The sequence below is a fragment of the Phocoena phocoena genome, chromosome 2, assembly GCF_963924675.1.
Source record: "Phocoena phocoena chromosome 2, mPhoPho1.1, whole genome shotgun sequence".
Lineage (NCBI taxonomy): Eukaryota > Metazoa > Chordata > Mammalia > Artiodactyla > Phocoenidae > Phocoena > Phocoena phocoena.
Window position 1 is genome coordinate 36,723,866 of NC_089220.1, and position 16,325 is coordinate 36,740,190.

The 16,325-nt window shown below is 45.0% G+C and overlaps 1 protein-coding gene across 2 annotated transcripts in view; it reads right to left on the reverse strand.

Moving 5' to 3' along the window:
- Positions 1-421: 421 nt before the first annotated feature.
- Positions 422-16,325, reverse strand: part of MTHFD1 (methylenetetrahydrofolate dehydrogenase, cyclohydrolase and formyltetrahydrofolate synthetase 1) — a 58,455-nt gene continuing 42,551 nt past the window's right edge. Inside the window, exons 19-28 of one of the 2 annotated variants that reach the window (XM_065871443.1) lie at positions 14,948-15,016; positions 14,567-14,678; positions 14,333-14,472; positions 11,900-11,941; positions 9,397-9,497; positions 8,364-8,541; positions 5,937-6,044; positions 5,253-5,405; positions 2,051-2,144; positions 422-678 (exon numbers count right to left, since the gene is read on the reverse strand). In XM_065871443.1, coding sequence (XP_065727515.1) covers positions 2,055-2,144; positions 5,253-5,405; positions 5,937-6,044; positions 8,364-8,541; positions 9,397-9,497; positions 11,900-11,941; positions 14,333-14,472; positions 14,567-14,678; positions 14,948-15,016 — 993 coding nt within the window. In that variant the 3' untranslated portion in view covers positions 422-678; positions 2,051-2,054. The remainder of the gene's footprint in view (positions 679-2,050; positions 2,145-5,252; positions 5,406-5,936; positions 6,045-8,363; positions 8,542-9,396; positions 9,498-11,899; positions 11,942-14,332; positions 14,473-14,566; positions 14,679-14,947; positions 15,017-16,325) is intronic. The other variant, XM_065871444.1, reaches the window with a different exon arrangement.

Here is a 16,325-nt window from a genome sequence, read left to right on the forward strand (position 1 = left end):
CTCCGCCACTAGAGAAAGTCCGCACGCAGCAACGGAGACCCAACGCAGCCAAAAAAATATATAAATAAAATAAATTTTAAAAAAATGGTGCTAAAGCTGTGACAGAAACGGGAATTCTAAGGAAATTCAGGACAAAAACCTGTGTAAGCAATACTTTCTCGGTGTAAAAAAAAAAGAACAATACAGAAAAGTATATGACAAAAAGGCACGTCCTCCGGATTCTACTTCTCCCTCAGCCCTCTCAGGAGGTCTCCTGTCCTCCCAGAAACACACAAGCCATGCACCTTTCCCCCTTTAAACACAATGTATCATATAGTATACACTACAACTTGCTTCTTCAGTCCCAGGGGTCTCCCAGGTCACACAGGACAGCAGAGCTAGGGCGGCAGTCTGTTAATGCTACAATTTATATTTGAACACCGAGATTGCAAAATTATTTACTTTTATTCTATGGATGCAGTAAAGTAATTAGGCATGTGCATGAATGATTTGTGTTGATTTATACACAACGGTGGGAATTAAGACTGAAGAAAGGCTTCTGGGAAAACTCCCACTACTTATTTTTCAGAAAATCTTCGGGGCCGGGACTGACTTCTCTCAACTTCCACACACTTCCCGATAGGAGGCCTGAATAAACACTGGCCAAACTTTCAAAGTTGCTTCTTGAAGATGGACAATCTGGAAGGAAAATGAAACAAGAAATAGTTTTTTCTAGGCGCTGAAACATCTCCTCTTCCCTTCCACACAGCACCATCACCCTCTCTCACTGTCAAAGTTGTCAACATTTACCTCCCTTCCCACTGCCAGCTCTTCTGGGGTCTGTCCATAGACTTGAAGACAATGCACAGCATTTACATTATGGCTGTGTGAATACTGTTCAAGGGCAGACCAAGCATGAGCCAGGATGACATTTCTGTGTGCTCCCCCAGCATCTAGCACATGGTCTCTCTGCTGTGTAAGCAGAGGTGTTTCTATGAGCAACCACCCTTACAGTTGCCCAGATGATGGCCACGGTTTGCTTCCACCTGGACCTTTACATTCTTAAACAATGTTAGAGCTTTTCTTTTGCATAATTACCCTTTTGACACCCTTGTCTTTCTAGCTCTCTCTACTCTTTCTCAATTCCTCCCTTCTCCTCTTCCATGTGGGATTTGTAACTCTGGGTCACCTGCAGTTGTCAGGACTCCCCTTCTTTACAGTCCAGACCAGGCTTTGGTTTCCTGAAAACCGTGTCTCCCTTTTCTTTGGTCTTCGCTGTGCTGGAGTACACTGCTAAATCCCTTCCTAGGAAGAGGCATCGGGGTGCCAAACTGTGCGTGTCTGAAAACCTCTGGACAGATTTGGTGGGTGTAAACACAGGTGGAAAGTCATCTTTCCCCGTAGACCTGGAGGGCATTCCTCCACTGTCTAGGAGCCTTTTACTGCTGATAAGAAGACAGGGGTTCAGGCTAATTCTCAGTTTTTTTCATAGGCAAAAGCCATTTCTTCTTCTTTGGAGAGGATTTTTAGGATTTTCATCTTTGATGTTTCTGAAATTTCACCTGGATATGTCCAGGGGTGGCCCATTCATTGTGATGAGTACTTGGGGGCCCTTCACTTAAGACCCAAGAACTCCTGGACTGGTCCTGCTTCCTTCTCTTTTCTACTTTCTGGGACATTTACTTACTCTTGTGTGCCAACTGTCTATTCAGAGTATGCAGACCTTCAGCTGCTCCTGCCCTCCAATGTGCCATCACCTCCAAGCCCGGAGCCTCCTGGGGCTCCACAGAGGAGGTCTAACCTCCACTGGGGTCCCTCCTTAGTTCACTGGATGGCACCTTTCCACCCTATGCTGCCAAACTGTGATGAACCCTCTGCTCTCCTTCCAAAAATGCTGAAATGTAAGTACTTCATTCATTGGTTACACTACTGCCCCCTCTCCTCACTGATGTCTGGAAAGAAATCTTTTGAAAGCACTGAATTTGCGCTTTCATAGCTTTAGCTGGAGTCCTATAATTCATAAACATGCCTCATAAGGAAAAAAGCAGAACTTTCACCAGAAACAACTTACCTGTTTAGAACAGCCCATTCACCTGCTCAGTTTCAGGGTCCAAATCAATATCATAGAAACAGGGCCGGGTAGGGAGTCCAGGCATGGTGCTCATCTAGGAGATGCAAAATAGCATTACAAACAAACTTAATATGATTTTTTCCCACCTTCCCTTCGCTAGAAAGCTCAAGGCACAAAGACAGAATATTATTTTATAGTTAACCATAAAATGGCACTCTTCATGTTACATATTAAAAACCAAGTCACTGATCCTGTTATGATCTCAGAGAGAAACCCTGGAGTCCTCCAGCAAACCAAACACCAGATTTCCTCATGGGCTCCCACACAGACTGGTGCAATAAGAGGCTGAGGAGGTGCCTCCACCTTCGTCCCACAATGGCAGGTGCTGGGGGTGCTGAGGAGTCAGTTATTCACCCCCTCGGTCCTCACATCACAAAACCAAAAGGAGGTGCAGGGCTTGTCTGCTGTTTAATTTTATTTTAATGAGTCTTGTGTAGATACCCATATTATTTTTGCTTCAGCAACACAACATTAGGAATCAGTATCCTTTAACTTGGGCCAAGACCTTTCTGTACCTAATCTATATGGTTTTACAATCACTGTTCTTACTGGTCCAATTTGTCCTTCTAAACCTGAACTTGCAATGCTCATGTATTTTATTTACACTTGCTTCTTTTTCTAAAGAGTTGGCTTTGACAAACATCTACTTAGATATAAATCTGTAAGGCTTGTAAGTGGAAAACTCAGTATATTTTTAACCTGTAACAATGTCCTTTATAATGAATACATACATACAAGTTTCAAATCAGATCTAGACAGGAAAAGAGTTTAAGTGGAACTTCTACAACTTAACTATAAAAATGTCATAGAGGGCTTCCCTGGTGGCACAGTGGTTGGGAGTCTGCCTGCCGATGCAGGGGACACGGGTTCGTGCCCCGGTCCGGGAAGATCCCACATGCCGCGGAGCAGCTGGGCCCGTGAGCCATGGCCGCTGAGCCTGCGCGTCCGGAGCCTGTGCTCCGCAACGGGAGAGGCCACAACAGTGAGAGGCCTGTGTACCGCAAAAAAAACCCCACAAAACCTGGTTCTGACATCTGAGCGCCAATCAATACTTCCTAGAACGTACTACAGGTAGCTGTCAAGGGTCTCTGTTCTCACATTCTGTAAGAGATAAGCAACTGCTGAGCGTGGGGACAAGGAGGAAAAAGGAAGGGACTGGTCCTCCGCCCTAGCCTAAGAGCCTGAAGATGACGCTAAAGATGAAGGACAGGGCTTCCCTGGTGGCACAGTGGTTGAGAGTCTGCCTGCCAACGCAGGGGACACGGGTTCAAGCCCTGCTCTGGGAAGATCCCACATGCTGCGGAGCAACTAGGCCCGTGAGCCACAACTACTGAGCCTGCGCATCTGGAGCCTGTGCTCTGCAACAAGAGAGGCCGCGATAGTGAGAGGCCCGCGTACCGCGATGAAGAGTGGCCCCCCGCTTGCTGCAACTAGAGAAAGCCCTCGCACAGAAACGAAGACCCAACGCAGCCAAAAATAAAAATAAATAAATAAATTAAATAAAAAAGATGAAGGACAGGTGCCCACTGATGTAGACACGCATGTGCACATGGGCAGAAAATTCTGAAGATAATCCCCAAAATAGCGATTAGTAGAATTATCAGTACTACTCTTTCCCAAAGAGGACTTTTTTCCCCTTAAACATCGGTCATGTTGATAATCAGAAAATGTTTTTAAAAGAAAAGAGTATGTGTACATACATATAGGAACTTAGATATAAAACTCCAAAAAGAAGCCACCACACCTTGAATTAGTACATAAAATGCTCTCAAGTCCTCTGAACCCTGTTCAGGCCCCAACAGCAATCAGAAACCCTGAAGAACAGTAATTGTTAAGGCGTCTAGATTATGTGCGGAAACGTCTTGGTCCAGGTGGGCTTCTAAGGTGAGAGTCTGTTCTGGATGAGAAAATCCCAGCCTGACACTTTCAGCTTTGCTTTCGTCTCTACAGCCACCCCTCTGCACCCACACATCAAAGTAGCAGCGACAATACTGCTCCTTCAGCTGCTAGGTGCTGATAATTTCTCCGGAAACAACACACGTTCTACAGTATTCGAGGTGCTGGGTAAATGGTTTAACGTTCCTACTGAAAGGGAATTTCTACAAACCCCAGGCACTGATGAACCTCGGAGCAGAGCGATGCACGCCTTGTGCCTCTGGAGGGAGGGGCTGAGGGGCACTGGTGCACACACCCCGTCTGAGCACCACTGTGACGCGATGATGCTGCCCCACAGAGAGCTGACAAGAGCAGGGCTCACACCTTTAATAACCTGCCCAAGGCCAAAACCAGCAGGGGTGAAAGTGGATTCAGTTTTAATGTTCCGTACTTTCAACTATCATATCACCTCCTACTGCTTTCTTACTATACTGAAAGAAGCTCCAAAAGGAGGTCTATTGGTTTCCTTTACTTGTGTATTGGCTTAGTTTACTATTTCGATCCTGTATTGCGGTAAGAACCATCTGCAGATGTAGGATACTGGGCGGATCTGTGGGGGAACCTGGGCCCAGGATCAATGCAGACTCCGGGACAAAGTTAGTCCAAACTGCAAGTATGTCCTTAAGCTTTCCTCTACTTCCCTATTAGCAATTTTCCTCCTTAAACATGCATGAAACCTGTAAGATAAGATTTGATAATCAAATCATCTCAAAGTGTAAATAAACCCCCTCACCTTTCATATCTACAGGGTTCACTCACATTTTAAGGGGAAAATTCTTTACTCAAAAATGATGCATTCCCTGAATTTCAGGCATAGACTCCAGGCCTGTCGAGAAGACCTGGGAGGTGCAGAGCCTCAAAGGGGCTGTTGGGAGGACCGAGTCAGTCTGTGAAAGGTGCCCAAAAAAGTCAGTTGTGATTATATATAAGCACCACCACAGCCTACCAATCAAGCCCATCCTGGATTCAGTCAAGGTCATACTGCCACTGGGAAACAGTATTATTATTCAGTACAAGCAGTCATAGCATCATCCTTGAACTGAGACCAAGATGGTCCATAGCAAGACGATTCATCGTAACGGGCCCGACTCCAGCTTTCTCCTCAGCAATGAACTCTGCTAATCCGGCATTTGCGTGATGGCTTCAGTAATCAATTTAAGAAGCACGGGTAAACAAGCAGCGCTCTCTGCTTGCAGCGCTCACTCACCGTTCCCACCAGGGGGTACAGAAAGCCAGCCCCAACGCTGGCACGGATGTCGCGAATGGGGAGGACAAAGCCAGTGGGCACGCCTTTTTGCTCTGGGTTGTGAGACAAGGACAAGTGTGTCTTGGCCATGCAGATGGGCAGATTCCCAAAGCCCTGGGGAAAGACAGGAACAGAAGTGGGACAAATGAAAGGCTGGCAACGCAACGAAGAACATCCGGGCACTGTGCTGATATGGCTTCTGCAATTTATTTGAAACATCCAACTCCCTTTACATACATCTCTACATCACTGCCCTCCTCCAGCTTAGGTATTACTGATTAGAAAAAAAAAAAACCTTTGTTGGGTGAAGGAGGTAAGCACTCACAACCATATCCCACAAGTGAATATTTCACTTTCATTTATATGACCAGTTAAAAATGATAGCTTGGAGCAGACATGAAGGTACGACTAAAGGCTCTCAATAAAGACACCCCATATTTCCTCATGGCTTTCCCACGCTCACATACCACCTCTGGGTAGATAAAGAACTTGGGACCAGACCACCTAATCCACGCTCAGTATTTAAGAGGGGAGAAGGCTGCCGCCCAGAGGAGGGAAGCAATGCCTGGTGGGCTGGAAGAATGCAGGGATTCTGACCCCAAGGCCTGCTGGATAAAGAGCTGAAAGAACCAACCAAACATCTACCTGCTTTGTGTAGACTTCAGCTTTGTGCTGTGCTTCGGGGAGCAATTCAATGTCATCTGCCCCATAGATCTTCTGTGCAATGATCCTGATTTTATCCTCAACTGGGAGCTAACAGACAGGAAAGAGAGGGGAGACCATGACTAGATACCCATGAGGACACGAACCTTTACTTACAGCCATGTTCCAGGTCAGAGTCCCCAAAAGGGCCAGAGAAGTTTTTATACACATACACAAACAGGCAAATAGTTTGAGGTTTATTGGATTAGAACTTTTTTTTCTACCAAGCCCCAGATTTTATACGTGGAAAATGTCCCACAGGTGTAAAATTACTGTGTGTGTGTGTGTATTTAAGACCTCACTATCATAAACAATACTGCTCACTACTCAAGAATAACTATTTCTTCATAAATAAAATATAATGCTTCAATAACGAAGACCGGTCTCCTGTCAAAGCAGACCTGGGATACTGTTTATGAACTAAGGCAACTGATATCCATTCACAGAACCCCTGGTGTGTACAGGAGAGGCAGATGCTATCTTTAACACAACATACCGATCGTTAATTGCTGCTACTTAGAAATTGTTATAAAAACAAGATCATCTACATATATATATATTTCTTTAGCTCATCTACATATTTAAACAACCTAGTGACTTACACAACCAACGTGCAATGGGTGTGGTGGGAAAGGACATGCTTTCCATGGCACCTGTGCAAACAGTGCAGCAGAAGGAGGCCAGCGGTCCAAGCAGTGACCTCTAGGTCTAACAAGGAAGCCCAGGGCTGCTTCCTCCAGGGCAAAGCTTTTGGAAGTGGGGCCTGGCCTCTTAAATGCTCCTGGAGCCTAGCTCAGGGCACTAGGATTCAGAGCAAACAGCACAGGGAGAAACTACCCGAAGGAAATGGGAAGGACAGCTACTCACAGGTAACCTGGGTGAGCAAATCACTGAAATTAGGCAATATCAGACTCTGTGCTCCCTAGCAACTAAGGCTAAGAGAACACTGAGCTTTGTTTTGTGAAAGAAATATCTTAAATAATGAAAATAAACATTTTCTTTTCAACTAAACAGTGATCATTTATGAAGGGGCTTTGTATAATGGATATAAATAAATATAATTGTCTATTCAGTTACAGCTTTATAAAGATCCAATAGGAACTACTTTCATATGCCTCTTATAATTGGAGCTCTATAAATGCCAAGGCATATTCAGAACTTCTGAAGCAAAAGTACTTCCGCTGAAGAGTGATTTAAGACCAACAGATGCTTAAGACAAAAAGTGGCAGCCTCCTGTTTGTCAGAACAGAGAAAAGTTCCAAGTAGAAATGGGTTATAAAGTCCTCACTACCCCACTTCTTCCAGGCTTCCTGCTCGCCTTCAAGGACTGAGTTTCCTAATTCAGGTACTGTGGATGCGGCTTAGAAAGGGTGCCTATAAATGCTTTGTATTTGTGTGCAAACTTGTGTTTAGGGCATTTCCTAAAAAGATGGTTGGTTGAACAGGTTTTCAAACCAGTCTATAAAACTAAAGCTCAACAGGAAAATGTCCATGTCAATAGGAGAATGTTAATTAATTGTAACTAAGATATAAGAGTATTCTACCTGCAAGGGGCAAAGAAAACGAGATTGTTAAAATTCAAGAGTAATAGGGTTTCTTCCATCTACCTTTTTATGGCTATTTTTGAAAGTTCATGATTATCTTCTAAAAACCAAGCCAAAAAGCAGCCTAGATAATACAAGCAGAACTAGCTTCAACATCCATCCCATGTTCCTAACAGTTTCCAATTATTGTGGGCATACTACGTAATGTCTAATCACATCCTGAAATACACAGAGAACTGAAAACAAAATACAACCCTATAATAACAACATTTTTGTGAACTGTCTTTACTGCATCCCAGAATAAGCAGTGCTTCTGCCTGAGCCAGATGTACCATAATTTACTCAGTGATGGAAAGAATGCTGAAGCCTGCCAAGGTGCTTTGGTTTTGCACCTGAGTGCTTCTCTGAACTTGAGGCAGCGCCCGTACCAGGAAGTGCACTTCGGACCACACTGCTTTCCCCTATATTGGGGAAAATGTTTCTGAGTTTGATGTAGCCCCTTGCCAATTTGCCATGACTCTTGCTTCTATATGGAACCCTCTCTCTCCTGCCAGCAAAGGGACTGTACTGTGAGTCTTTTCAAAGTTAGGATGTGAGCCAACCTCCCGGGGTGTTCTTGCCTGGACGCCCTCCTCTGCCCGTAAGCAGCAACGTGCGTTGATAAGAAAGCTGTCTGGAGCTGAGAGTCCAGGCTGTGGTCGTGTAACTCACCTACATGGGAATTGAACCCACAGGTTGAAGCTGCTAAACACAGGCTCTAAGCAGAAGCAGCCACACAGAAACTGCACTGTGCTTTTTGTTTTTTTGCATACAGCAGGTAACCCACCTTGAGGTCATAGAGGAGCTGGAAGCTGCTGGGTGCCTGAGCTGCCCTCTGGACGGCCTGAGCCAGCACCAGGGCGCCCTTGCCCCCTTCTGCCCAGTGAGTGCACTTCACAGCATCAAAAGCCCCATGTTCTTTGGCGAGGCGGGTGATGAGGTCCAGCTCGGCCTCCGTATCTGTCCTGTAAAGGCAACGCTTCATGTTAAAGCACTGACGATGGCTGGAGAGGACAGAATCTGTCATGTTTTTGCCATTAAAACCCATGTGAATTACCCACTGATAAACAGACACTAATCAAGTAATACTGCCTGGGTTTGAACCCTGGCTCCACAATTTACTAGCTTGGTGACTTTCAGCCAGTTACTTAAACTTTATGTGCCTTGGTGTCCACATGGGTAAAATGGGCATAATCATAGCACTTATTTCATTGGGATGTTACGAGGCTTAGACGGTAAATACATGCAAAGTACTTAAAACATTCTAGGCACATGATAAGGAATCGATAAATACTAGCTTTTCAAAAATTTTGCTTCCTATTTTGCTGTGATTAGAACATCAGAACAAAACCAAAACCAGCATTACGATAACTAAACAACCCACACAAGTTCTCTTACAGGAACACTTCCAGCTCAATACGTTTAACAAATTGTCAAGACAACATCCTACCAGGCCTGGTGAACTAATGGAACTGTGTAGGGCTATGACCTTCTCTTAGCACAAAAGGCCTTTAAAGACCAAAAGGAACAGTTAACTTCTGGCCTGTGTGTTACCCACTTCACCTGGTGGAGAAGGGCACCCACAGGAGCCAAATCTGACTCTGGACCCTCAGCAAGTGAGGTGATGAGTCCCCTGTGACATATGCGGTGCCTGTCATATGGCAGGCTCTCATCAATAGCTCCCAAAGCACAGGCTTAATAACCAATAGCAGTAACTGAAGAAGAGAACAAAGCTAAAAGCTGGGCTGTACAATCAGTACCAGGAGATGTTTGCTGGCCGTTTTCCACAGTCCCCCTCGACTCTTACACTTTATACTTACTTGAAGGCGTTCACGGCCACTACCACTGGAACTCCAAACATCCTGGCATTTTCAATTTGTTTCTTCAAGTTACTGAAGCCTTTTTCAACCAGCTCCAGGTTCTGCAGAAACAACAGTGGAAGGTCTGTGAGGTCAGAGAGCAGAACTGAAAACAGTTGCAGGTTCTTCTTAAAAGAGAAACTGTCTCCTTGACCCAGAAGCCACTCACTGTCGGGACAAGCCAACAGAGACATGCTGGAGCCTGCAGCCCTAGGGTGAGCTGTGCTCCTGTCCTGGCTGCCCTGAAAGGGTGAGATTTGCTGGTGCATCTGCCCTCATCGTGCTGTATCTTCATAGCTTATTTGCTGTTTGAATGGAATCAGCTGCCTTTAAATAAATTACATTTATGACCCCTGTTTTATAGATTGTATGTACTTATATGGTACAGCAGTACAAACCGACTCTGTTCAGCATGGCACAGACCCTGCCATCAGAAGACAGGGCCTAGCATACATAGTGTGTGGCATTTGTCAGAAAACATGGAGTCGTCAGTGATGCTTTCACGGGTTTAAATGAACTCAACCATAAACCTTTTTTTTTTTTAATTAATTTTTATTGGTATATAGTTGCTTTACAATGTTGTGTTAGAACCATAAACCTTCTTGTGTCAGAAATGAGATAAATACCATTTTTAAGAACCAAATACTATGAAATTTAAAGGAAAGTAATTAAGGAAACACATTTTAAAATACGCTTCCTGGAGCACTGCTTGCAGCATGGGAAAACTGCAAACAACACAAAGCTCCTTCAGTAGGGGATTGAGCCAGTGAATCATGATATACACACTCGATAAATATGTATCAGGTACATGTTACGAAAAGTGCGAATATCTGTATTAGCATGGAACCTCTCAAAGATGTACTGAAATGGCAAAACTATGAAGAGATTAATTAATCCCATTTTTGGACAAATACAAAAATACATGTGCATATTCATGGAATTTTTTTAAATGTTGAGAGATACGCACCAACCGTTAACTGGGGACTCAAATAATATATATATTATATTCTTGTATTATTTAATTTTTTTTACAAAGGGTATATTATTATATAAGCTTAAAATACATTAAGTATTTTAAAAATGAAAATATCATAGTCTTATATAAAAATAAGTACACTAGATTGTGAGTAAAACCCGGCAGTAATAGCGCTTGGTTTGTGGATTTCATAAAACAGCAGAAAAAGGTAAGATATAGAAAACAACCGAGATCATTATAAGCATGATTTATGCTTTTTCCCCCTTTAATAATTGAAAACTGAGATTAGAATTTAGTTGACATTCTAAAGAGCACAGCTAATTCCTTACCTCTAGTCACATGAAAACCAATTAATACATAAGATTGATTGAGAACAGTTTTAAATAAGTAGAATTTCTTAAATGAAGACACCAGCTGGGCCAGTGAGGGGCAGTTGCTCTAATTAGATGCAGGAAAGGCTGCGGGGTGGCAGGAGGGCCAGAACTGTGAATTCCCCTCCTACGCATGAATCAGACAAATGACCATAAAAGGCAAATCATAACTCAGAAGACAGGCAAACTGAAGGCACCAGCAATTCTTTGCTAGCTGCTTTTGAATTACTTCATTTGGGGGCTGAAAAGTGACCCTGTACTGCCTGACAATTTAAAAGCCTCCAAAAAAGGCAGAAGAACTTGAATCAACAGTGATAGCAGCCGAGCTTACCATCTCATTCGGGGGCCTAAGCTCTCACATGATAACCCCAAACTGGTGCTAGAGATGCTTCTTCAACGGTTAATGATATAAATATGAAAAGGTTTGAGCTCACAATTCCTTGAGCCCCTGCTTAATGCCATAAACCAAATTAGTTTATGAAAACTGCCTAGAAAAATAACCAGGATGCTGACCCTATCTTGGCCCCTTAATATGGATTTAGCTCTGCAGAGGAAAAAGCATTTCAAAAAAGGCCCCTACTTGCTTCTGATATGAACGGCATTTGAGAATCAACGAGCTAATGCAGGGAAGACAAGGAAACTTCCATGAGACTAGTGCAGGCTTTCTCAACCTCAGCACTACTGACATCTTGGGCTGAGTATTTCTTTATAGTGGAGAGTGTCCTATGCACTGTAGCATCCCTGGCCTCTACCCACTGAATGCCAGTAGCACTCCCCACCTCAAGTTGCAACAATCAAAAATGTCTCTAGACATTGCAAAATGTGCTGGGGTGAGGGTTGGGATGGGGGGTATTGCTCCTGGTTGAGAACCAACCACTGGTCTAGGGGAGCGGTTTTACTGACATCCTATGCGTGCAATTGCTTTCTGAGGCATTTCTTCCCTGTTTCATTTAGTAAAGTTCTTTAGCACACTGCAGGCCTGTTAGCACACCCTGCTCCCAAGAGCAACCCTGGGTCATAGCGACAGCCCAGTCATTTCTAAATGGGCCAGGTTGAGAAATGCTGATTCAGAATGTGGTGCTTTCTAGGCCAAGTAATTAGAAGTGACTGAAGTTACCTCCTCTATGTAAGCCTTGGGCAGAGGAAGTCCAGCAGTAACCTGGAAGGAAAAGAAGCAAAGTCAGAGGCATTTTCTACTTCAATTAGAGTTCGGCTTCAAACAGTGCTTTGCTATGTGTTAAAGGCCAGAAGCTGCATGCTTGTGGGATACACAGCAGTAGAAGGTTGTTTTCTGCCCTAAGGATTTAGAGCTATGACCAAAACTATGGCACAGAACAAAAATGACTGCTTTGAGCAGAGTGGGAGACCTTCAAGGCCTGAACTGAAGAGGTGAGAAGGGATGAATCTATGAAGGCAGGTGAGGGAAGGGATGTGTCCTTGGCAGGGGCAATAACCCCAGCGAGTGAAGCACACAGCAGTGGGGGTGGAGATAAAGCTGAGTGTAGAGAACAAGGCAGTTGTGAGCCCTGCAAAAGCCACCCTGAGACATCTGCCGTGGAGTCAGATGCCCTGCGGCGGGTCCGTGCGCTGGTCCATGGAGCCAGCCACCCTGAGACATCTGCCGTGGAGTCAGATGCCCTGCGGCGGGTCCGTGCGCTGGTCCATGGAGCCAGCCACCCTGAGACATCTGCCGTGGAGTCAGATGCCCTGCGGCGGGTCCGTGCGCTGGTCCATGGAGCCAGCCCACTCCCTCGCGGGGCTGAATGGGGCACGTGAGCAACAGGAACAAGAGGGAAACAACACACAAGGATTTTCTTCCCCTGTGGGTGCTCACTGTTCCAGAGGTACCTGGTGGGTCAGCCCTGCTGCATCCACAGGGAAGTGCAACAGGGGTGAAGGCGCCAGTTCCAGGGACCCCACTGGGCAATGGACAGTGATTAAGAAGCCTTCAGCTTGCTCTGCTCCCTTTCCTCAGAGACACCATGGTGCTCCAACTCCAAAGGGGCCTCGGAGAGGCGGGGCACGAAGCAGGGACCTGAGCCCACGGTCCGGGCCACACGTGGCTCCAGCAGGTAACAGGAGCAGCAGGCGAGGGTCCCGGCAGAGCTGTGCGCAAAGCTCTCCTCTCAGTGCTGCCAGCTTACGCGCCCACAGTGTTTTCCAGACATGAGATCAGGAGAGGAGGTGCAAAGGCGTGAGGGTGAGTGAGGGGGTGCAAGAGAGAGAAATGTTGGTTATGATCAGGAAGGAAAAGGGAGTCCATCCTGCACGCCTAGCAGAAAGGGGCATCCTGGGTTAGGAGCGCCTCGGGGACGAGTACGACTGCAGAGGTGTGCTGGGGTTGTGAGAGCAGTGGCTCTCCCCTTAGTGGGGACCTAATCCTTTCCTGGGGTCCAAGAGTTCAAGACTATTTCCATAATTCTAAGACATTATGGCTCTTTTCACTCTCATTATTTCCTGAGTATACAATGGACTTTTCCAAAGATTATGTGACATGTGATATCACAACAAATCAAATGCCAAAGATGAGACTCCATCAGTCTTCGATTAAGCCAGATACTGAACAGATCTGAAAAACGTACAATGCCTAAATGTTGTTTTGGAAAATATAGTCACTTTTCACTTAAAAAAATGTTATTTATGTTAATATTTATGTCAATATTTAATTTCTAATATAGTAAATATCACCAGACATAACTCACCTGAACAAAGAGCTCTTTTAGGCCCTTAATAATTTTTAAGAGCGTAAGGAAGTTCTGAGACCAACATTCTTGAGAACTGCTATAATAGGAAAACCCCTGATCACTACACTAAGAAACAGTGATTTTCTTCTGTAGGTGAGGGAGGTCTTATTTATCAAGTTACTAGACCAGCTCCCGGAGGACAGGAATTTAATACTTCAACTAATTTCTGAAAACGAGCACCATGTCTTCACATGCAGGTGCTGAAGAAAAGGTGTTAAAATAATAGAGCAGAAAGTACAATTTCTAAGCAGTATGAATTCAGGAAAACACAAAGTTCAGGGTGGAGCTGAAGATAAACCATGCTCACCTGTTTCTCCCCATCACCTGGAGGCAGTCTGGAGCTCCTTCTCCCCTGACTCCAAGCTGTTAGCGGTCCTGCCCAGCACCCACCTCCCAATAAGGGGCTGACCTCTATCTCAGCTAAATGGTTTGATTGGCTGGCTGCCAGCATCACCATTAGAGGGAAAAGGACTCAGATTTAAAAAGAACAGTCTGAACATAAAGGTGTTTTTTGTAAATATAGCCAAGCACATGTCCTTGGAGGGGTTTTGATATTATCAGGTGTTTTGCTCCGAAAGGTAGGCCATGAAGACAACCTCGGCCCTCTTAAAATGCCAAGAGCTGGTACTGCCTAGAAGTGATAAGGCGGCCAGCACAAGAGCCGTCTGAACATCCCCTGCTTCTGGCAACCCATTAGTCATGAGGACAAGAGCAGCTTAATGAAGAAACTGGCACAAGTCATCCAGTTTCCCTTTAGCCTTCAGAACATTTCTGAGAACCAGCCTCTTCCAACTCCTGATCCTCACCGTGGGGCCGCCTCCGTGCATTTTCAGAGCCCTGACAGTGGCAACAAGCACCACCACATGCGGGCGGAGACCAGAATACCGGCATTTGATGTTAAAGAACTTTTCCATTCCAATGTCTGCTCCGAATCCTGCTTCAGTCACTGTCACGAGAAAAGCAACTGTAAAAATGCCATCCCAACTCCCTTGATTTTGAAAGAAAAAACAGTCTATCACCGATTTCGCAAAAGCACTCGCCTACAAACCCTTCGGGACCAACCAGCTTGAGTGCAATCCGGTCTGCAATGATGGAGGAATTCCCGTGTGCGATGTTGGCAAATGGCCCGGCGTGAACAAATACTGGAGTGCCCTGTGGAAATCAAGACATCGTGAGCGAAGCTGCGCATCCTACTTCAAAAGGGACCACTCGGTAAGGGGACCAAAATTAGCTGGAATCCAAAAGAAAAAGACTTCCCAAGGGAAAGTATGAAGCCGCCTCTTTTAGATTTCAGTAAAGTCCCAGTCACAACTATGAGAAAGAATGGGAAGAAAGAGATGACCAGGGAGAGAAGGTCTCTGACTCCCCAGGAACAATCTGCTTTACAACCAATCCAGGAAGGCAGGAGTCACTCTGCTCACCTCTAATGTCTGCATGAGATTGGGCTTGATGGCGTCCTTCATGAGTACTGTCAATGCCCCGCTCACTCCCTGCAAAACAAAGGCATGAAGGGTTGATTCCCATCAGCAAAAAACCTACCTTTTGGAGCCAAAATTCAACATTCTTAGGTCTTCCTTTTTTAGCCATCTTGGACCAATGAGTACTTTTACCTAAACTAGACCACCCATTCATTTGTTTATTTATTTTTCAGGATATACAATAAAGTTGCCAATTATCTTAACGGAGAAGAGAGAATGAAAATGACATCCATATGTAAATTCTGGAAAAATACGTAACCCTGGAAACAAGCATCTCAGTGAAGCTCTGTTGCTGATCGATGTGGATAATCCATTTTAGACTCATTTACGGTATGGAAACGCTAGTTCCTAAGAATACTGAATTATAGGTAACTTTGGTGTCTGGGCAGAAATGTCTGTAAACCTGATTTAATATGTGTCTCCTGTACCTTAATCTGAAAATTTACCCAGGAGTTCAACACCAACTCTTATATATCAGGTCCCTCTTTTTAAGCCATCCAGCCACAGATGAACAAACTGGTATCATTGTAAGATACAGCTATGGATCCCACTTATATTCAGGTTTAATGAGTTTCTAAGTTCCTGGCTTGGTGTAAAAATTTAAAACAATTTCTGTTCTTATACACATTAACTGTGAAAACAGGAAATTAATATTTCCCCCCTTTTCCAGATTCATCTGACAGACCGCTAATCATAGGCCAACCATTTTGGTGTATGTGAACACAAACGGGCTTTTAAAAAAGTAATCTAGGGGACTTCCCTGCTGGCGCAGTGGTTAGGAATCTGCCTGCCAATGCAGGGGATACAGGTTTGATCCCTGGTCCGGGAAGATCCCACATGTCGCAGAGCAACTAAGCCCGTGAGCCACAACTACTGAGCCTGCGCTCTAGAGCCCGTGCTCCGCAACAAGAGCAGCCACCGCAATGAGAAACCTGCGCACTGCAATGAAGAGTAGCCCCCGCGTGCCGCAACTAGAGAAAGCCCACGCACAGCTACGAAGACCCGACGCAGCTAAAAAAAAAAAAAAAGTAATCTATAAGATTATCTCATTTCAAACTCCATAATACCATGTAGATAGTTCAGAAATAATCCTGATGTGGACAATGAATATAATAGCAGGACCATTAGAAGAACTGGCTGAGCTGTTCCCAATGTGGTCATCAGCGTGGATATGGTGCCGAGCCTTATGATGAGAGGCCTCTGTGCAGGGAGGCCTGTCATGGGGAGAGGCCGGGGGGTGACTCCAAGCTCAGCTCTAAGGGCCTCACATGGACTCCTGATGCTCTCTGAAACCGAAGTCAGACACCCTCTCTTGGAAATA